Raw genomic sequence first — 23893 nt, 5'->3', positions numbered from 1 at the left:
CCTTGCTGGGAGCTCATCCTTAACTGTAACTCGTTGCCTGGGGCGCAGCTCGTTACTGGCCTGGATCTCCTTTCGGCCTTTCCTACATTCCTACGAAGCAAACGCAGTCGACCAATGAGAATAAAGTGGCTGGTAATTATTCGGTCGGTGGCAGAGCTTGCGGATATAATAAAGCAGACGAATCTCGCGGTCTTATTCCTTTGCGTTTGGAGCGTTTTTCAAAGAGAACGATTAGCAGCTACGAGGCAATTTTCCGAGGTTGTTTCTAGAGATTACGAGTGGTTAAAATTGCGAAATGCTAATCATGTTGATGTATAAGAGAATTTCCACAATAATAATGGAACACTAATGGAATGGAACACTAATGGAATTAGTGGAACACTAATAAGAGGAATGAAAAATAGAATATTGAATAATTTATACTGAAACGGGATTCAAGTGTTGTTCATTACGTTTCCCCGAGGTAGAGTGAAACCGTAACTGTAGACACATTGTCATGAAATTTAAATTATGCATCGAGCAGGCTGCATTATTCAATCGATAAGGCGTAATGCTGTCCCATGATAATGTTCGACAGTATATTGCATATCCATCGATCCAGAAAATAAACTAGTACGTCACTCTTTCGCGTCAGTTTTTCAAAACTTGGATCACGTCTTAGAAAAAATACCTACCATTCGAATCCTTGTCGCGTTCTAAACTAAACACAGTTGTGTTTTTACCAAAATTACCATCCCTTAACTGTTCACTCTCTTAGCAACAGTAGAGTGTCTATTTATACTCTTGAAGCTAAATGGATTTGCTTGCAGAATGGATGAACAATGGCTGTTGCCGAAGAATGTTGCTATACACGCGTGAACTTTGTGGCAACAAACTGTGTATATTTAACGGCAACTGACTGCATAACAACTATAATGCGACTGTGTCAATTTGCGTGTGTAATAGCTTAGTAGTGTCTGACTCTAGTGTGTTCCTGAATGTTTGACTGTTTGTTTCTGACCGACTTTGGCCGACTGTTTGTGTTGTAGACTGCATCTCGCCTGGCTTCGGGTTACTTCATTGATCGATGCTACGGGATGCTTGATGAATAAATTGACGCGTTATCTTGCATTACTATAACGATGTTTAGTAAACTTTTAGTTCCATAAAATGGACAATGCTTTAGGATTTTTCAGAATGCAAGAGAAACGTAAGAATTATTGAGTTATCGAATGACGCAGGACGTCAATATCAAAACGAACTGGCAGATATTCAATGGTGAGCATAGAGAGACAAGTGCTCGATGTAAGAAAGCTTGGAAGCCGAGTAGCGAAGATGTACGACTGTTTAATGCCGAATTAGAAATGAACTGGCACAGATACAGCGGCGAAATGTCTACTTACAACTGAACTGGGGTAACCTTCGGTGGTTCGCTTATGTTGAAGTAGCTTGAATCTTTGAAGATTTCGAAGTAGCGAGGTCAGGAGTGAATTCAGGATGCAGTACTTTGGAGCATGAAACATGATTCTTTGACGCAAAAGTTGCAAAGAAAAATTCAAAGAGGATGAAGCACTTATCCGGATCTGTTTTTGAGTCGAGGTAAAAGGGAAAGGACCTGTTCGAGACGCGACCGTGATGCACCGGATACAAAGCTAACCGACTAGACGCCAACGGCTGGACAAATCGACCGGATTTCCCTAAATTTCCGTGGCGTTTGCAACAAAATACACCGGAGGTTCGTTACTTGGAAGCCCTCTTAGAGTAGGAAACATTAAGTCCCAGCGTGTTTTAATTACGAGCCTAAGCGCGAGCACCCTCGACCCGTTTAAACGCGGGGAGGGCCTGCGCCAGTCGCCTTGCTGCATTTCCGTGTCACATGACAGGGTGACGATAAACTCACAAAATCATGGCCGTTCCATTATTTCGCGACGTGGCCCACTTATCCCACGTAATGGATACAAAAGTGTCGTCGGCTCGTTTTCGGAGCAGACGGGAGGATCGACCTTTACGCGTAGGATTTACGCGAGAGAGGAATAAAAGAGACACTGGCGGCACCGGGGGTGAAAAAGTAGGATGAACGTCGGGGAAAGAAAGATGGAGGGATGCTTCGAGCCTTAATTAATTGCTTTTATCTCCAGCTACTCTCTCGCTCTCTCCGTTAACTCTCGTCTTCCCTTTTTCTTTCTTCTTCGCCCTGGCGTTCCTCTGCTCGCTGCTTTTTTTTGCTCTTTATTTCGGAGCAAAGAGGATGGAGCCTCCAAGGAAAGGAGCAATGAAATCTGATCCGAGATTGTTAACGGGTCTAATAGGGCCGATACCGCGCAGCTTATGCGTCGATAAATTGTCGGGATGCTCTCTGACGTTTCGAGCTGCCTCGACGACGATGGGCAATTTATCGTTGGAAGGGCTTTTCCGAAGACATTTTTCACATGGTGCATATTAGTCACCTGACTGTGAATCACTGCGAACCGCTCTAGTCGTTACGAGACTTTTCCCATTACCCTATTACCCCGTGTTCTCGATAATGATTTCCTCTTGAATTTAGACGGGGGTAGTGAACTTTCCTCAATTGAAAGGCCACGTGTTACTTCACGAAAGTTTCTTTGACATTTTTCGCAAACCTGTAGTATGAGAATTCACAGTAAAAATTCGTGCAACTCAGCTTCCACCGAAAATAATAAACGTTTGTTTGCTGTTTCTAAATAACTGAACGAAAATTGAAATTGACGTTTGTTCGAAAATGTGAATGTCGATAGCCCAACTTTTGCGCACGGTAGTTATTTATTTGTTGCTCCCATAATTGGCCCAGCGAGCGGAACTTCAAAACGCCAACGAAACAAATAACGCTACTAGGACACACCTCCTGCAGCGATTGTTCGTCCAAATAAATTACAAAACCGGCCCTGTGTTGTTATTTAAATTTTCCACTTCATTTTTGCCTTTTCAGCGGCAAAACGGACGGATTTAATTCACCTCTTCTGAGGGGGTGTCCGCGTTTTTATTATTGTGTAAATGTAATCCGTGCCCGCCGAAAGGGTTTATGATTCCATTTCGCGAAACTATATTTCCACGTTGTTCCCCCAATTCGATATTTGCCTAGCCTTTTCCCGAATAGCAACCCCGCCATGAAAACATCATTGAAAACCGTCCGTTTCCTCGATCCCCCGTTAATTATAATCGAATTACTTTACTTTCTACGCGTTTCATTCCAGTGTGCAGTTGTTCCGCGATTCTCTGGTGGCTTGTTCGATGGAATGGAAGCGGGGGCTTGTGTGTTCGTCGAAAATTTCCCAGTTGCGTATCCACCTTACGTTCCGTCGAACATCCATTCAATGTGAACGTATACCCCGTCGACTTTCATCGAATGCATAACGAGTTTCGCAACGGAAACGGCCCAGTTACGATAACTACGAATAACATGGTTTTGTTTTCAGTAGTCGAAAAACGTGTTTTCCTTGCTCTGCGTTTCCGCTGTTCGAGGTAAGATGTTTTCTTTGTTTCTGGCTCGGTCGTAATTATTATAATTTCGTTTCTACGGGCATCTCGAATTTCACAAAATCGCCAAAGACACGGAGCGTATCGTGTATTCTTGATACAATACGGGAATTTGTTTTTCTTAAAAAGATAAACGTATAAAGGTAGAATAAAATTAAGATAAGGAAGAGAGAGGTGAAAAGTAGAACCATGACCGAAAGGGGAGAGCGCGTAAGCTGACATCCTGCTGCAACGTACAAATAAAATATATAAACTATGAAAATGGAAATGTCGCATGCATTTTGCCACACCAGTGCACGTAACGTTCTTCGAACGTGAGCAGGCGGTTATATCGAAGCAGGTAGTACAAGGTTCTACCTGAAAGTACAGCCGAAGATCAAGGAACGTAAAGCTCTGCCTACAACAGATTCCATCAAAGGTCGCGATAGTCGCGCACGAGTCTTGTTTGAAAATTGAAACAAGCGAACCGTGAACTTATCGCGGCGCGTATATCAATATTCTCATCGTTCCTCTCGCGTCTTGGTCCCATCTACAAATCATCCCTGTGGCAGGACGTTGAAGTTATGCTGGCAGACCACGTACGTGCGCACCGTGCTATTTATTTCCCCGCAATCTGCGACGACGAGAAAAAATTACTCGAGCGCATAGCTTCGTTCAACGCAACAGGGAGAGACAAATCTGTGACGCGGTCACGCGACCACCCCCGCGTGATTAAATTACATTGCCTATTTAAAAGATAAGCAACGCCTTATCGAAGTTATTTATCGGCCCTGGGAAGGGCTTTGCTCGAAACCACCTTACAAAACCGATGTGCCTGCTCGCTGCTTCATCTAGACCCATTTAATTCCCTGATTTACATTAAATACGCACGTGAGCGCCGGCAATAATTAACTGCGCCCTAAAAAGAACAGCTCGTAATAGTTTCTCCCAGCGTTAACGTTCTCGTGATTTTACCAAACTTGGTTAAACGCGTCACGATAGACGCTGTACACTTCTCCGTTGTCACTTTCATCAGACACCACCGACCATTGAAACAGACCCTTGACAAACGCCAATGTATATATTCCAACACGCTCGTTCGAGAATCAAAGAAAGAACCTCGAGATACCTCGTGCACGAGCGGAAAGAACAGGATCGAACGTCTGCATCACTCTTAATTCACCCCCATATATATCTCGAACACTCCATTTAATTCGTTCCGGAGGTAGCCTGCGACGCAACCGGAAAGTACAAGCCGCGGGAGCTCGAAATAAGATCATAACTCTCAGGAAAACGATCTTTCCGCGCTCCGCTAAAGGTCGTTCTCCCTGGGAGGTCCCAGAGCGATCTAAATATTCAGATCACCAGCGACGAAACCGGGAATCCCTTCTCTCCGCCACTCCGCTACCCAGTTCGGGTTGGCGGTGCCTAGAAATTGCGGGGAAATGCGGACTGGACGGGACGGGTTCGTTGGCGCAGGCTGGCTCCCTTAAATACCTTAATCTCGAAACGCCAATGCGATTCGCGTGCAAATCCTTTGGGCCAAGGGGCGGCAGTAACCTCGTCGGATCGGGGATTCCACGAGAAAGTAATTTCGATCTTCGACACGCGTTGGCAGGCATGGCGACACCCATCTCTCGAAGATTATCTTCAAAGCGCCGTTGGTCGTTGGATTTGCGAGGACGAGCATCGAGTCCCTGTCCGGTGAATAAGCTATCGACTATCGATAGTATCTGTTTCCTTTCGAGATGTATCGCGTTCGACGGGAAGCTTTGGTATTATTCGTGACAGTATTTTACGTGTAATTAGGTAAAAAACCATAATTATTCGAATCAGCTAGGATTCCAATGCACAGACCAACGTTGCATCTCCATTGTCCAATGATACCAAAGTCATTAATGGAGCATGTTTCCACGATTCCAAAGCGAGAAAGCAAACTGATACATCCACCGAATCCTATCGATCAAGCTTCCCTGTTCCGCGTCACGCATCCTTGCACGACCCATTTGACGCGTTTGCACTCTCGCATCGTGCAAGGCATAGGGACGGAACGCATTTAGGTTTCACAAAGGATGCGTTTGAATACACGGGAAATGGTTAACCATCGCTAAGCGTGTATTTACTTATCAACGTTTTACTCGCAAACGGGACACGCTCGAATCTCGGAACAGACCGCGGTCTTGCAAAGTTAATTCTGCAAACTTACGTTTAATCACTCGGCGGCCACCCTGGGGACCCTGAGTTTCTCACATGTCACTCACAAACGCGACGTGACGCGGACCTGTGAAACAGCCTCCATACGTTGCACCTGTGTTACGAGTATCCGTATCGTGGTATGGGTTATTCATCTAATTAGGAAACCAGCCTTAGAATGTAATTCTATACCTAACCGAGACATGTACACTATTAGAGAATAATATACTCAGGTACCGAGGGACGTAGCAGCGTGGGATTATTAAGCTTGGGATTGAGAATGGAAATTTATGTCTTGTTTTATATTTTGCAGACCCTTTCGTTGCGTTGAATTTTATTAAAAAATAGTGGTAACGGACAGGCAACATATCTCATGAACATAATTCCTCGTTAAACGAAGGGATCTACCTGTACACCGAGAAGGGTGGAAAATGGACATAGGATATTGCAAGCTTTAACTCGGGATTATGGATTATGCGGGAATGCCTCGAGATCTATTAATTTTATTCAATTTACCTGTACATCAATCCGTAGGGCCATTAAATATTCCGGTACGAAAATGTAATGGGTAAATCTGGGAAAAACTACCTCGGTTAACTTTTCAGAGATTTCGTGCATTGTGTCGTCGATTGAGCGCATTATGTAATAGAGGTTTTAAGAAAATATATGACGTTCCATATTCCACGTCGTTATCTCGTCGCATCGTTTCCTCGGTTACTTCTACGACTTTAAGCTGTCGCAATGGAAAGGAAGGCATATCGAGAGATAGGCTCTATCTATACCATCTTCGGAACCTCGGTATCCGCTCACGGAACACCGTTATGTACCCTCTCTATCGTCGCACGCTTTATGATACTGCAACAACCACCAGCTGTTGCAATATCTATCCAAGCTTTCGCGGGCGACTGTTCTCCGCAACGCCACTCTCTTTTCCGCTGCCATAAAGTCGCTCGTAGCGTACAGCGTTAATGTGGAAAATCTGTACCGTGGACGTAGTAATTTTCCGAAGGAAGACGCAAGGTCTTAGTTGGGCTAGCCAAGTTATCGAACCACAACCTCTCTTCGAGCGTGTTGCTATTCGGTCGAGATATATTCTTGTCTAGACATGAATTCTTTCTATCTTGGTCGGAGGATTATGAAGTCGATCCCTACTCTGAAAGTTTTCGATTTGCTAGAGGCTTCTTTTTAGGGTGAAGCACTTAGGACAGGCTACCTGAATTATTCATTTACTCTTGTCTGTCGCCAAGAATGCTCCGAACAAATCTTGCTTGGTTTCGAGGGATGCATAATCCGATGTCAGTGGTTCTTTTCCAGACGAAGGGAGGAAAGATTCTGGACTTCAGGATTAAAGTTTTGTTCGAAATATGGAAAGCTGAAACAGTATTCTCTACTCTCCCATACCGAGAATCGACGCTTCGAATCTTGGAACATTACTCGAGGCACCACGACAACAGTTTCTTCCCTCGTGACGAATAGCGTCTCTTCCTTCGTTCTTCATGGTGACTGCAGGCCAGTCCGCGTGACTTTTTCCCCCAATTAAAGCGCTGGAACTCGCTGGGGCTCGACGCAAAGCACGAGAAACCCGCGTGTGTTTTTGCAACGGTTGTTCTCTGCAATAGCGCAGCAAGCGCGATTGCTCGAGTATAGCTCGTAACCGTCGACCCGCTCAACTACACCGTCGTAACTCGAGCAGAGTCACCGTCCATGTCAAACGGTACTCGAACGACGGCGACACCAATTACCAGAAGTCGGCGTAAAAGAAAGGACTTGGAGGAACACCCGACGAATCCAAGCTTTTTCTCACCTGGTTGAAAACGAATGGGCGCGCAATTTGTCGCGGACGACCGCCCGGCCATAAGTCATCGAAAATTGTCATTGCAATTTATCACGACGGCCCGCGAGAGTAATTTTATTTCCGTTTGCCCGCGGAGCTTCCGACGAGATTCGTCGTTATTTTCCATTAAGCGCGATTTACCCGATGATAAGGAACGCTAACCACGTTCAATCATTCTGGCAATTATGGCCCTACCCCCTCTTTCAGCGTTGAGCCGCGACGGAGTTTTACTTAAGGTCGGATTTTCTGCTGTTGCTGTTCGAACGATTGTGAAGGAAGTCTGTGCGAAAATTGTACTTTAGACAAGAAGTTGACGACGTTGAATCATTTGTACAAGAACAGAAATCTCTTAACCCTTAGTGTAGGCAATTGTGTATTAGCGAATCAGTTGCTCTGTACGTTTAATTGAATCTGCTCACCGTCGGGCTGCAACAACTGCGAGTTGTACCTACGTCTGGACGTCGAGTTCTAACGAATCCGTCCCACGCATATCCGATAAGAAACCTCGTTTCTACGTTTTTCAACGTCGACGAAATACGCTCGGAGTTTCCGCTCGTGTGTTCGTGCGCGTGCAACGACTCGCTCGCTATTCAGATATTCAAGCTCGGGCGTATCGCAAACACTAGCCATTTGAATAAACGAATATCCACTCGTGCCGCGATAGCGTTGGCAGAGAGATTTCCTGTGCCTTACGGCGTGTTCGCGGTTCCTCGAAAACGTTTCGAAACAATTCCACGAGATCAGCGTCGCTCTTCGAACCGAGCAATAATAATTCAACGACTATCGTTTCCGGGATTCGCGATCGCTTGGTATCGAGAGGACAGCGTCCATCGATTACGCTCTTGCGTCGAGCTTCGTCCTCGCTCATCTATATACGATTCCGTTCCATAAAGCCAAAGAATATTTGTTCCGGTTATGGCTCGACTTTATAAGCTACCGCGCTTAGACACAGCCCATAACGTTACATAGCTATCGTGTGTCCATAAATATTGATGAGCTTCTAAAGTAAAGTTTGCCACTACACGACCACCCGAGATAAATGGAAATATTGTAGGTAAATTATACGTGCCTCGAGGAAAGTCCACGCTCTTTACCGCGACCTCGATTCCCTGAAACGTGATCCAGAGGATCGCGCTTCGCGAATCAACAGATTTCTTCTCTTCTTCCTCGACCCATGGATATTCTCTGCGACTTTTCCTTATATTTTATCAATCTTTCACTTTTGTTGTCCACATACATTTTAATAGCCGAATAGAGGTCTTTTCTCGTAGCGTTTTTCGTCGAGGTTCGCCATAGATACCGTTGCATCGCGTAAAATAAAATCGCAGACCTACCCAAAACCCAGACCTACAAGATTAATTTGCCTTGTTTAGACCAAGGATTCGACGAGGATAGTTTGGACGTGGGCAATCTCGAGCGGCGCAATATATTACCGACGCGTTGCTGAAAAGTCGATGAGCGAACGAAGAGCATGCTGGCGCAAGAGTTCGCGGAAAGCCAAAGAGCGGTCCCCAGAGTGCACGGAAAAGCTCGTTATAAGCTCTTGGAGCTTAGTTGCTGCTCCAGAATTAATTAAAGCGCGCGCGCGCGCGGTAAAGCGCATAAAATACCTCGAAATGTCCCCTTGCTAGGCCCGCGACGGATTTATTATATTGCTATTCTCCTGATCGCTACGTACGTTTAAATAAGAGCCTCGCTAGCGGAAACAGAAAGAGATGGAGAAGCAGAGCCAATTAACGGTGCAAAGTTTTTCCTCTTAATAATCCCAGTTTCCTTGTACAGGTTTCCCGAATTCGTACGGATGCAAATTAAGAGCGAAATTAACGTCTACGTCGTGGATCTAACGAACGAAGGACATTTGATTGTTGTATACCGTAACAAGTGTTATATTTGCTATTCGTTTTGTTCCGAACGACCATGGAACGCAAGCTTTTCTACATTTTCGATTCCTCGTCGCCATTATAAAAACATGCAAATGAAAGTAGTTGTCCACAATTCCATTTCGGGAAGTAATTCTATTAATATGTTTTCTTTGTTTCATTTTTCCTGAATTTTTCATTGTTCATTGTCGCAGTTCCACCTCAATGTTTTACGCGCTCTTTGTCCATCGTACAGCGAAATGAAAAATGTAAAAGTTAATACGAATAAGCGTTCGCGTTCAATTTATCGTACTTTTATCATATTGCACATCATTTTGCACAAGTTTGGAGCACGGTGTACAAAGCGGTACGTTGTATTAGTAATAAATAAATAAAGAAGGTGTTCGCTTCGCTCGAGAGCGAAGCAGTTTTCGGGGCTCGTTCTCCTGGCGCGCGACGCGATCGAGAAAGCAAGTTAGAGAAATTACCATAGCTGGAACATCGAGTCAAGGGTCGCGTTCATGTATATTTATGACTCACGCGACTGCATACGCGTTTCAAGCCACCGAGGCGTGTATCAGACTTTCTTTCCCTCGTGATGGATTAGGAGAAAAACAACTGAGGACGATACAGGCCCTCAGGACTCTCGAGGGTTTTCTCCGACGCTCTCAACCGAGCCATTCTCTACCTAATTCACTCTTAAGCCGAAGTGTAATGAGCTCTGATCTAATCTAATTCCATCCAATCTCCTTCCGGCTATGGCTACATCCTGCGGCTATTATGGTTCCCCGAGTGGTGAGCTATAGGCAACCCTGTACGCGCTTTCCTATTCAGAACGCCTCCCATTCTTCCCTCCAGTGCTCTCCTAACAACTTATTTAACTAGATACGCTCAAGGGCCCTTCTTCCTCTCGCTATGTTGTGTCTCGTTAAAGAATCCTTCCTTCTCTCTGCGCTTCAGCTTCGCCGAAGTGCAACGATGCGACGCTACGCCCCGGAGACGTCAAAGAGAAACGCTTTTATGGACACTTCGCGTGTAATTGGGTATTCAGGTGACACGATAAATTGGTTTGCCACTTAACAGGGGTCCCTGGGATTACCTTTCTTTCAACAGCTCCTCCCGTTTCGTCGTTCTTTTTGAACAGATAATGTACGCGTTAACGTAACCCTCAAATTTGATCATTTATTTATTATTTATTCATTGTAAATCGGAGTTGTACCTTGCATTGGAAATTGTTTTTCGATGCGTCTCGTTCTCTCTAAGCAGTAAAACGCGCGTGCAATTGGAAGAAAGAATGACCAGCAGATGATGGGATGAGTCGGTAAAAGAAGATGGCGGGGGAGAACAAATGGAGCAAGGCAGATCGGGGGTGCGATAAGTCGAGCGAAAGGGAAAGTACGAGGGAAATTAACGGACAGATAGGTACATCGAAATCGATAGACTCGATGTCGTGAACGGATGGTAATGTACCGCTGTTCTCGCGATAAAATATTATCGCAAGTGCTGGTTGAAATTAATACAATAGGTGTAAAGGACTTGTCTCGTTTTGTTGTAATTATTACCGAATATTGGTATTGTACGAGTACTAGTACAGCTAGATCATTTTATTCATTATAGTGTCATTTTATACTAAATCGATTTGAGACGTTCGTGGAAGTATCGATACGCGACGATTAAAATTATTTCGTGGTTGATTGACCGGTAGTATTCTTCGTTAGGGTTGCAAACACAGCTAATCGCGAATCTATTCCGGTGATGTATAACGATGTGGTGCTAAAGGAAGTTCGATAACAACGAGCTATTGTCTCGTGGCACTACGGAATAATATATCGGAAAAATACAAACGAAATGTATCGAGTTCATATCGAAGGCTCGAGACACTTCGAATCGCTTTGAATGTATCAAACTTGGAACACGACAAACGGAACGTTCCCCAACTTTGTAGTCATTGAAGCTGTGACACAAATAAGGATTCGATATATGCAAGGTCGCCGCGAGGCTCCGACTGTCCTGGATTCCACCGAGCATCGGTATTTATACCTAGGTGGAACAAAGTCAAAGCGACTCGGATGTTTACGAAAAGTGGAAGGACACGTTGTGTATTTACGCCCACAATGGGACACAGCGTCCGTGGAATCGATACCCTGTTCACAGTGGGTGCTTTTATTTGTCGACGATGGAGAAAACATGGTTTAGTCGAAATCCATCTTAACCGAACCTTCCTTCTTCTCTGTTGCAGATACTCTCAGCTTAGGCGATCGCACGATAGATAACATGGATCGACACTCGAGTCAGAACAGACCACGAAATCAGCTGCTGGTGGATTCTGCGGTGAAGTCGAATGCCGAGCCTACGTTCGACTCCTCGCAGAACACCAACGTCACAGCCCTGATAGGGAAGACCGCTTATCTCACGTGTCGGGTCCGCAATCTCGGCGACAAAACCGTAAGATTATTACGTTACGTATCGTCGATCGAACGCCACACGAATTTGTAGCTTTCCGGTAAACGTGAGACACTGTTTCTGACAGTTCTAAATGATACGGGGGTACTACTATGCGCAAAACTATGCCAAATGAATCAAAACTTATAATAAGATCGAAGGGTTAAAGATTGATTCTATTCCAAGTTAATAGAAAGTATACTTACTTTAGTATACTTTTCGGTGTATCTTTTCCTCAAGTTCTGTTCGCTCGCCAACGTCACAGCTCCGATCGAGAAGAACTTTTATCCTGTTTGACGAGACCTTAAGATTATGTGTCACGTATCGTTCATCGAACTCAGAACGAATTTGTAGCTTTTCATCGCGAGGAGTTTCCCTCCCAATCTTTTTACCCCCGTTTGCGAGCTATTCGAGCAAACTCGACGACGGCGTGTATCGCGAAAAATTGCTGGTGACAGGTGAATGTTTCAGAAAAATGCTCCCGCGATTTCTCCACGTTATTGTACGGGGTTTCGACAAATTTGTGGCGGTAAGATAATTACGTCGAAGGGGGCGGTATACTTTTGCCAAGAGAGGAAACCCAGTCTCCGTAAAGACCTTAGGAAAAGCGATTTACAGAAAATAATCGAGTTACCCGGGCTCGATTGGACGTTAATCGACCTTCAAGGCAACTGGAAACTCAATTTTATCGCAGCTCGTGGAACCACCGTTACAAGTATCGGTCGATCGAGAGTAATCGGCCAAGCCGAGTACTGGTGCTACTCAAATTATGACTTTGCGATCACAGCCTCGGATTATTGCGTCACTAATACGCGGTAATTCGCTCGAAGAATTCTCGGAGGTTCCAAAATATTCAATTGTTTCCGAAAGCATACGCCATCCAGAACGTTTCTATCGAATTATTCCCGCTATTCCATCGAAACGCGAACCTACGGATCGATATTCAGAAAAATAGGTGAAACTTTACCTTCGAGAGGACCTGCGACTACTTTTCTTATTGGGACGCCTCGGAGCTGGAACTTCTTCTGAAGTTCGTAATTACAGGATAGAGAGCGGAGAAGACATTGTCGTTGCGCGGTAATCGTCCGGAGATTGGAATTTCTCGTAACTGTGGTTAAAATGCCGGGAAAACCTCGAAATGAAGTTGACCTCGATTACACGCTGGTCCGTTATTGGCGGTACAACCGAGAATGGGGGTGATTCTTCATCGACGAGGAAGTCGAAAAGTAGAGCACAGTTTTCATAACTTTATTCCCGTATTATCGAAGCGTATCGGAGACAAAAACGTATTCTTTGAAAGGGATACCCTGCTTTCGAGTTGTGCCAGGGATAAAGAACCCACCCAGTTCATCGACTTTTTTCGATCGTGGCACTCTTTCCTCATTAAATATTCCGGCAGCCTCCCAGCCGAGTTCCGCGGTTGCGAAAAGCTCGCAGGTAAACAGGATTACAGCTAAAGAAGGAGCGCGACAGAGATCACGGCGAAAATGCACGGGATCGCACCGACTGTAGACACGGGCGTAGAACGTGGAAACGAGGCCGTTCAATTTCGGCATTTCGGAGTGTGTAAACCGTATTAAGTAAATTCATTATACAGTCGGGGGCAGACGTGCCCTTAATTTCATTCGTTGTCCCGCGTCAGCCGTGGAATTCCATTTGCTCGACGTCCGAATTGCCAGGTCACATGGATTTCCTCGATACGTGATTCTCGCCACTTTGCATCGTACCACGACACTTTCGGCGTTTCATTTTCCTACGAACGGAATTATTGACACTAGTTGCGAACGTGTTCCGCGAACTCGACGAGAGATCTGCTTAAATATACTTGACGAGCCATTTAAAAAGTCGCCAGGATTATACTTGAGCATGGGAGATTCATTTCGTGAGGAATAGAACATTTTATTAAAATATATTGAACATTAATAAGTACAAATTAACGTTTATACGCCTGTAGATCCTTCGATTTGGAACGCTGCGCTCAAACGTAGTAGTATTGGATGATTATAGCCAGCGCTGCGAAGTTTCGCGCAAAAAGAAAAGGACGTTGGCGAGTTCGCGCGGCAGACAATGCGCGATGGTCTATTTGCAGTTACGCTTGTACCAGTTTTGCTTAACGTTCGGTATTCATCATTTTGGACGTCTTCCGTAGTTTCATTCCATCCCTCGTGTCTCGGAGCCTCGCCGTCTCGATGGGCAAGTTCGAGAGCGTTAAACTACTCCGTATTCCCGTCGCAGCGGTAGAAGCAACGGCTGGCCAGACGTTACGAGACGTAAACTTGGAAGAGTAAATACGCTAAGTGGTGCCAACACGGCGTGCGCACACATACACAACTACGAAGTAATCGGTAGACAGCTGCCTTTTCCGGTTTCCATCGAGGGATGAATTATGGCGGATGCATCGGCGAGCGACCGTAAAGGCCTCGTAAGCTCGCTAGGGCGTGCTCCGCGCGACTGGCATGCGTCATTTGCAAACTTCCGCCATCGGTTATTAATGCAAACTCGTTCGTTTGGCTCTCTGGTACGCGTCAAGTCCGTAAAAGAACGAAAGACGGCCTCTGGAATTGGTCATTTTTGATTGCCGAGGGGAAGCGTTTAATTTAGAATATTGGAAAGGTGTACCACTTTGAGAATTTTTTTTCAAACACTATCGACGATACCTTTCGCAAACTTTGTATAGATACCGATACAGATTAAAATAATCCTTTCCTGACTTCTTGAACACGCGTTAAAAAATTTGTCTTTTCCATCGAGTTTTATAAGGGCCATTTTCGAACATTGTTCTCTCATTGTTTACGCGTTTGCCCATATCGCCCAGTGTTACGAGCCAAGTTTCTCTGCAGAGATCGGCCTTTCAGCAACTGACAAAGTCATATTAAAAAAAGGAGCCCCGGCAGGGTCAAAGACGTTCAAAGTTAATACAAAACTTCAACACCCGCGCCATGGGAGAGAGTTTGAACTTCGTTCCACGAACGAATAAAAAGTTAGATGCCTCTTTGTCGTGATTTCTAAGCGGCCGCCTCCTGGCCCTGTTCAGAGCCTAATTAAAAGTGCTTCGCCTCGCGAGCCAAGATGCGAGAGTGGTTCGTAAACGGAAGATCCGGAGGAGTCTTTATTTGATGTCCGATTAAACGCGAATAACGACGTTGCACATCTCGCGCTGCATGCCTCGAACAATTTAGATTATGGAACTGAACGAACCAATCATCCGACTTAAACCTTCTTTCATCGGCGCCGCTAATGGCTCTCCCACGGAAAAGTCAATTTCCCGCACCAATAGGCAACGAAATGATTTCTTCGCCGCGGAGCTCTGACGTCTGCGGAGGACTTTGCGGATACCACGATGAAACAGAAAAATATATAGACGTTTGGATTGGTGATTCTTCGGTTATTTCTTTCAATGAATTTTCTCCTTCTTTCGAAGCGATACAACGAAAGAGAATACTCGCCTAAAGTGGAAATATTGAGAATTGAAATTCACGATTCATATATATCTGCAAACAGAACCGATATCGCGAGAGGAATATACAAAACCCGTTCAAAATACGTGACATGTTTATTCATCTGTCGTTCGTGTAAAATATGTAAAGCATACGCAACGTGAAAAATGCGCGTTTTCCCACAGTCCAGATATTATTTCTGACAAAACGAGAACGAATTCGAGCCAAACCGAATTTGTCGGATTCCTGAAACGTTCCTGTGTATCCTCCGTGGATCCTGGAAGATTGCACTGGTACTTATCAGCACGGCGGTTGGTGTGAAAACTCCTCTCCTCCCCCTGACGATGGGATCTCGAATGATCTTGGGGGAATGTTCAACGGTTCGTTCCTCGACTTTATCCAGCAACGAACCCCACGGACCCAAGCTTTCGACTCGCCATAAACGGAGAAATAGACGAATCCTGCGGTGTTTCCGTTTCGGTATCCGGGGTAAACTCGCTGTCGCTGGGAAGGCAGCTAGTTTCCCAACGCAGACTTCCCAAGTAGTTTACTAGATTACTTTCCTGTTGCTGGTAAAAGCCCCAGAATCGTGTGCACGTATACACACGCGCTGATGAAATTACCGTCGTCCCCGTAGACGTCGAAGTTCACCAGGGCCGAAGTTTAAATGTCTCCTTCGTCGAAACGAATTATGTATTACACGGACGGGCGTAGGAGGCCTCTGCGGATGACGGAAGCTCGCTCGTGCCGGAACTTCTGACCTCGCACCTCACCTCTGAGAAATATTTAACGCTGAGAAACGACACGATGGTTCTGCGCTATTGATTCGGTGTCGACGACCATTCGTCCTCCGAGAACTGTTCTGCTCGCAGACTCTCGGAAGTTGGTCCAAAATTAATATTAACCCGACAGGTCGTCTGTTTTGAAACTTGAACTCGGTCGGTTGGTCGTGCTGCGCCCTGTGATGCATTCTCGTGATTTATCAATTATTCCTACAGTTTCACTGCACGTAGCCGACGAACTTTATTATTTATGAAATGAACAGAATTGGTTCCGTGTCATTTTTAAAAAGGAATTCAAGGTGGTATTGCCTCGCCACAGAAGAGGCCGATACACGATAAAATAAAATGTAAAATTAACTTGCAGTTATTCAAATAAACGTGTGTACAATGGAAACGAGACACGGCGTTGACGTTTAATCGAAAATTGTCAGTGCTGTATAATTTCAATGAACAAATAACAAAAGATCAGGTAAAACGGCGACACAGCGAATGTGAAAGTAAGTTTATGAGCCGGCAATTTTCGATTAAACGTTCATAGCACGTTTCACGTTTTCGCCATTATATATATCGCCACGTTCATTTGCATAATTGTAAATTAATTTTACATTTAGTTCCGTTACACAGACATCTATTTCCACTTATTCTCTATATTCGTTGCGTTAAATAATTTTCGATACTTTTACGATATTAATCAAAAATATTCCGACACCTAGTAAACGATCGATTCGTATGTATTTGTTTTACATTTACATTTGTGGTACTATTTCTTTTGTTTTCGCGTGGTCCTCTTTAGCGAGGCTTTCTCACCTATTGTCTGACGCTTTTTCTCACAGTTTTGCATACATGGTTGCGTGCTTTTTGCGTTGCGTTGTGTTCGACGATAGATTGAAAATACTACATTCCTGTAACAGCCACAACGCGTGCTGAACGATGTTATCAAACAAAATACGTATACCAATGAAAAGAGAGAATTTATTTGATTTCCGAAACGGAAGCTATCTCTGCGTTGCAATCTCTATCGCATTCATTTATCGTTACAAACAGTCACATCTTTTGTGTACGCGAGAGAGAATAGCGACTATGAACGCGAGGTCAAAAAACAGAAACAAACACGCGGAAAGTTCAGAAAGTTTATGAAAAATGACGAGACCCGTTGAAAGTTAAAATGTGGAGAGTATCAAAACTATTCCGTTTTCAAACGGATAGAGTTGAAAGCAAGTATACCGTTTTAAGTTCAAACGCAAACGTATCTCGTTGTCAGCGAATTCACTTAGCGATCAGTCGCGGCTATTGAATGCACTCTGTTCAGCGTCCATCGATAACCATCATTGATTCCACTTTGAAATTCCGTTTGCAAAGGTTTCCTGGGTCAGGCACAGGGACATTCACATTTTAACAGCAGGGGCGTATACCTACACGAGCGACCAACGATTCCAAGCGCTCCACGGACAAAATAAAGGCCAAAATAGCGAGTGGTCTGAATGGACTCTTTGCATAAAGTGGGCGCAGGAGAGAGACCAAGGACTCTACGAATGTCAAATCTCCACTATCCCCGTCAAGTCGCATGAGTTTCGCTTAAATGTCGTCGGTAAGTTCCATTCAACGATTCTCGAGGGACTAGATCAGAGGTCGGCAAGTTGAGAACGATTTTTAATTAAATACAACGCCGTTCCGGGAATCTCGGGAATAAAGAACTTTGGATAGCCATCAAATGCAAGATAAAAATGTTATTTTTAAATGTAACCCTTGGCTTGTAAAGCTTGACATTTTTACTGGGACTTTAAAAGCTTACCGACCTCTGCCTTAGACCCTCGCTAATCCTTCAAAGACTTTTGCTAATTAGGCTTATAAAGACCACGCTTTAATTAAAATCTTTTCGTTTCATTGAACAAAGCGGAACGGTAGACAAAAAATAACCTTTCCAATAATACGAAATCTCTCGCTAGTTAACCCTCCGTTGCATAATTATTGCCGAAAATTGGCTTGGTTGATTTGTCAAGACAGTAAGACAGCGTATCGAATTTATTTTCACCTGTCGTCTAGTTCTAGTGCTACTCTAATTAATTTCTTTAAAGGTAAGGCAATATTCGTGCCACACAGGGTTAATTATGGGAGACTCTTGCTACTCAGATTCGGTGTGTTTCCATTTACACGCGACAAACGTTGTTCACCGAACAGACCGTCTAATCACGCCATGAGTGCGATTGATATCGATATCACTTCCCCCTTGAAGGGATTCGTCGAAGCACGTACCTACGGTTTCCCGATTCTCGATTGCTCTCGAATCATTTTGCGCAACAGCGATCTAGACATATCCAGCGCGACCGCTCGACGACGTATCGACTTGTCCATTAACGACGCCCGAAGAGGGAGCTTCCGTACGTAATTGCAGGGAGCGCGATGTCGTTGATGACGTCCTCATTATTTCAATTACAATGATCTTGAGCCTCGGTAACAAGCTTCGGCTCGTTAATCGCCACGAATCCGTCCAAGCATCCTCCGAGTCTTTTCTCTTCGTCGAGTATCGTTTCTTGGAGTTCGCTCGCGCGTGAACAGCTTTCGCTATACATTGATTTAGAGATCGAGTCGAGAGTGCTGCGAGATGTGAAGTACAACGTGGAGTAATATTCTTGGTTTGTCGGGACGAGAGGAAGTCGCGTGGTCCCCCTCTTTGGAGGCGTATTAAGCTTCTTAGGGAATTAAAAGTAACGTGAAGTAAGTAAAACGTTAACATTAGTGGCTAAGTCGTATATAAAAAATGGTTATGGTGATCCAGAACGAAACGCCATAATACTTTTTTTTACCGCAAACCAAGTATATTGCTTGCTCCTCGCGAAGGTTTCGCCATTGTAAAGCTAAAATGAATGAATTGTTATCAGTCGAAAAGGGTGAAAAAAAGGAATTGGTTCTTGATCGTAGTGCCGACAGCGACGATACTGGGGGGTCCAGATCTGTACGTGGGAGCTGGGAGCACGATAAACTTGACGTGCGCCATACACTTCAGTTCGGAGCCACCAGCGTACATCTTTTGGTACTACAACGAGAACGTCTTGAGCTACGACAGTCCCAGAGGCGGCGTCTCGGTGATAACCGAAAAGGGTGGCGACATCACCACCTCTTGGCTCCTTATCCAGACGGCGCAACCCTCGGACTCCGGGGAGTACAGCTGCAAACCTAGCAATGCCAATACGGCGTCCATCAAAGTCCATGTCCTGAATGGTGAGTGTTTACACGCGCGGCAACGTGACGTTACAGTTGGACGATCGTGACCATTGGATACGGCGTTGTTTCTATAACGGAACGATACGATATTCATTTTCATGGAAATCAATCCAAGCAGATGTATCGCGAGACGTGGACATAGTAGTTGTCGTTGAGTTGAGGTGTATCTTTATTGGGAGCTTCTTTTTGTTAGACGTCATTAGGATTTTAAATTAAACTTGGTAGAAAACTGTGTAGGAATTCAGAATATCGCGAGCAAATGAATATCGAGTCTGGCAAAAATATCTCAAGTATATACATTGTCCAACGTGGAACCAATTAATTAATTCGCATTGATTCAATACAGGAGGAATTCCCCTCCCAACGAGAATAATCCTAGACAGATTTGCCAACAGATGGAAAATCTCTGACCAGTATCGCTGGCACTTGCCCTATCCCAGATTTTGCAAGCGTCCGGGGACCACGCGATCAGCCTATCAGAACTTGGCAATTATGCAGTCTCGAAGTTCTGCCATATTTATTCAGCGACGTTGTCTCGAGCGCCGCGGTGGGAGTCGAGCTTTGCCGCGGTGAATATATTTGTCGTCGTGTTTCGTCGTTCCCCGATACGAACACGTTGGGAAATTAGCCTCGTTAACGCAGTTTCAAACGAAATTCCTGTCGTTTCCGTTATTACGCTCGCGACTGTAACGCGTCCTGGCATTTTTCATCAGCATTCTTCTACGCCAACTTTCGCAATGTCCGACATGGCACGACGCATATTTCCACGGGACAGATAGGGGGACAAGAGTTTCACGGCTTTACCTTTTTTTTTTTTTTTTTTATGTAATAGTTGAAATACTTTGCCAGTCGTGGATCGATGCCTGGTCGGCGTTTCGAATCGTAACTCGACGTTTCCTGGCGAACAACGAGGCGAGTCGATCGCAAGACGACAAATTTGTCCATGTAAATTACGGGGACTTCGACGTTCACGGGTCGTGGAATTCTTACGACGTTGCACGGACCGGACCGAAATCGAGCGGAAATTGCATTTCGATCCGTCGCATAAAATACTTCACCGCTCGCGGGCGACGTTTAACGAAAGAAAGAAGCTGTCGAAACTCTGCTGTCCGAAGGGTCGTTGAGAAATATCGCTGGCATGCTGGAAACAGAGTGGGACGAAATTCTCATTAAGACAGGAATTTCAGATAACGAGTGAAAGATAAGCTACTGTTTAGAACTTTAAAATGTAATATATGCTTGAGCACGACATATAGCGTAAAGAAAGTATGAAAGGAATATAGAAGGTACACGAATACTACTTTTAAATAATTCCTCATTCACGTGAATAAATCGCTAAGAAGAAATTGTACCTTTTTAAATACATCAAAGAATCCACCGGTGGTACTGTTTAGATTAAACTTGAATGAAAACTTCCACTGCTGGCTCGCTTAGTTTTGACCTCGACTGTATCTCCAGCGACTCCAAGTTTCGAGAGTTGTTCTTCCCCGTTGCGTTTCCGTTTCCCCGAATGTTCTTTTCGAAAACACTACGCTCGAAACGACTCCTCGCGGTTCTCGAGGCCGGGAATATGAAATAGACGACTCCCCTCGCTAGGTATATTTTTCATCCGCAGCGTAAACAATCCCGCGGTCTTTTCTCTCGAAAAGCGTTAGATCTTCCGTGACGAAACTTGTTTTCTCCGAGTTGGCAGCTGCTCGATTCGTTAAAGTCGGGCGACGGAGTTACGCTTCCCTCTTGAAAAACTTCTGGAAACGAAGTGCTCGTTGATACTAAGAGAAACGCGACGGTTGGATGAATTTTTGGTGCTATTTTCTTCGAATTTTCCCCATGGGATGGTAGAATCATTGACGTTAGGAAAGTTAAATGAATTTTGATCGATTACCTATATTGTTACAACAGTGATCGACTCCAAGGCTCAGAAATAACTTCGTCTTTGACATTTCTAAAAGACATTGTTTATTAAATTTAATAAAAAAATGTGGATGACTGTGCTACGTTAACGATACTAATTGAAAGGAAACGCGAGGATAAGAGCGCGTGACCTTTTGTTGCAGGCGAACGACCAGAGGCGATGCAGACCGGAACGGCGGGACCCATTTTATCCTCGAGCTGTCTTTTGGTGTCTCTGATCATTTTGTACATATCGTCGGTGTAAACGAACGTCGAACGACACGATCGAGCGTCGCTGCAACGCCGCTTAGACCGAGTTCGAGTTCGTCGGGGTACGTTCACGTTAAGTGCGCGCGCCACTGTTTGCCAGGATCGAGAGGATCGGGGGCGAATCGATAGCCCGATCTACGCTTTCCACTTGTACGTCGAGCGTGATCGTGCGCGAAGCATCGAGTATCGCCAACGAAAGTTAGCTGTTCGCGCAACTGACGCCCAGCTTCGATCCTTGGACGCGTCAGAAATGGGCGAAATTCTCGAATAACGAATAAAAGATAATCAATTTATCACTTGTCGTTTGTCCAACGAAAACTGCAATCCGAATTACGCGATAGGTTTGCGTTCCACGATGATCGAATAAAACCGTTCTCGCAGCTGTACGCAGTTTTCCATTGTCATCTGTTTTTTTCATCATTGCGATTGGAGTCTCTATAAAGGGATTATTTCGCGGAGTTACACGTCGCCTATATTCGATACAAAATTCTACGTTCTGGCCATCTCCGTCTGGAGATGGACACAATTTTCGACTAGATTAAAATGTCGAACGACGAATGAAAGGTAAACGTTCATCCGTTAAATAAAAATTAGAATTTTAACGACGGAACGAAGTATTTCTCGACGAGCAAATGAACATTTAGCTACTCAATCGAACTTTGCGAATCGCTAGCGGTTGATTTTATTCGAATAAAATTTTGCCCATCTCTGGCTCCATCGCGCCGATTCCGATTCGTCGACAATCTCTGGCGACACGGAAGGTCCGAAAGCTTCACTTGTTTCCAGCGAACTCGTCGCGAACGCGGGAGGTTCACATTCCGCGACAGTTGCTGGAGAATCGAGATTAACGAGCATGCATGTCGCGAAACTCCGACGAGAGTCGTATCTCGGTCGGAAGAGCGTTTAGTTATTAAGGGAACGTCGACGCTAATATCGGCCATGTGGCGGCCATTGGACCAGGGCTATTCTCGACGCCTCGTTTCGTTTGGTGAAGGGTTGACCATAATCTGGTTCGATAATCCGCATCAAGGGAAACCGATTTACAGGGTGCCGTAAAAGCGTGGAACGAGCGTCTCGCGGTGTGCGCTTTTACGACTGGTCGAATCCGAGATGCAGGTTGCGCGAGACAGCATTCGAGGTGGGAAATAAAACGTGACTCGACTACTCGATACAGTGGAACGCGAGCAAAACTTTTCCCCTCGACGAATCTCGAGATCCGTAACACAGTCGAGGCAGACGACCTGTAAGTCGAGCATCATCGTACTCGAATAGGTGATGACAGGGTGCGCGAACAGATCTGTACAAATATTGATTAGCTGGAGGTAGAGCGTGTTGAGAAAGTCTGAACACTTTGTGGTCGATTGTGGTCCCAAACTAGACTGCCTCGACAATGGTTTATCTTGAATTTAACATTTTGAGGTGAGTATCCGAGCTGCTCTGTTGAAAACTTTATACATTTTTTTATCAAATCAAGAAAATGGTATAGAAGCTCCTTTGCTTGTATTTTCCCCAATTCGTACAATTTGCCTTTCTCCAAAGGATCACAATTTTGTTGTATACATATTCTGTTCTTGGCGAGCTTCAATAAATATACTTAAACAAATAATGATTGCCCTAGATTATAATTTCGCGTGTCGAAGAAGACCAAAAGCATAGGTCGAAACGCGTATTGTTGCAAATAGCAATGCTTAAACCGACTGCCTGCGTTGATGAAGTATGCATAGTCCGAAATTCGGGCAGAAAATATTCATTCCACGCTAGAGATACGCGCGCGATGCGAATGTTAATATTGGAGGTGAACGCATTAAGCCTCCACGGTCGGGCGTGCATCATTGTCAGACGAAAAACGCGCGCAAATCCGTTCCAGCCGATTAACAGTTGGAATTGCAAACGTTACGCGATTGAAAACAATTACGGGATATTATTATTGCCGAACCGCTCGAAATAATCATCGGGTTTTGAGCACGCGGTATTCGTGGAACAGTCGCGCTCTAATTTCCAGACATCCGCTCGTTTGTCGAGAGCTTATCGATTCGCGGCACCGGATGATACTTCCACGAATTTTCCTAATTATTTTTAACACCGTTCACCGGGTGTCTCTGTTGACTTTAGACTCCTCGGTAATCAAATTCGTCGAGTGGAAATGATTTCTTTGATGTAAGGAATTTCCAAAAGATTCTGATAGCTAATAGAACAAATTAAAAGTGTATAAAGTTTACAAGGTCTGTTGTGATACAATGCATTCCGTTTTGTGTTCTCATTGTAACCAAAGCAAGAATATCAGAGGTCTTGGATGCACCGTTTTGTCGCGGGACTGATCTTTCTAGATGTCTGAGAGGGTCTAGGTTATGGCTGGGCTAGGTTTGAGCAAACAGCACTTGGCATAACCGAACGAGGACGGAACCCTGGGTGATCCGGTATTAGCGTCGACGGACAAACACGAAATCTGTACATAAACGTCTGTATTATAAATTGTGGGCCTGGTGATGGTAGTTACACGCCGACGAC

The 23893-nt window shown here is 44.8% G+C and overlaps 1 protein-coding gene across 1 annotated transcript in view; it reads left to right on the top strand.

Moving 5' to 3' along the window:
• The window catches only part of LOC128886324 (cell adhesion molecule 2-like), a 29273-nt gene extending 5604 nt beyond the window's left edge, over positions 1-23669 (top strand). Inside the window, exons 2-5 of the mRNA XM_054141064.1 lie at positions 11579-11784; positions 17360-17588; positions 18920-19219; positions 21280-23669. Coding sequence (XP_053997039.1) covers positions 11579-11784; positions 17360-17588; positions 18920-19219; positions 21280-21380 — 836 coding nt within the window. The 3' untranslated portion in view covers positions 21381-23669. The remainder of the gene's footprint in view (positions 1-11578; positions 11785-17359; positions 17589-18919; positions 19220-21279) is intronic.
• Positions 23670-23893: the final 224 nt, after the last annotated feature.

Source organism: Hylaeus anthracinus, unplaced genomic scaffold, assembly GCF_026225885.1.
Source record: "Hylaeus anthracinus isolate JK02 unplaced genomic scaffold, UHH_iyHylAnth1.0_haploid 11982, whole genome shotgun sequence".
In the NCBI taxonomy this organism is placed as follows: domain Eukaryota; kingdom Metazoa; phylum Arthropoda; class Insecta; order Hymenoptera; family Colletidae; genus Hylaeus; species Hylaeus anthracinus.
Note: the sequence above shows the minus strand (reverse complement) of the source record. Positions and strands in the feature narration are given on the sequence as shown.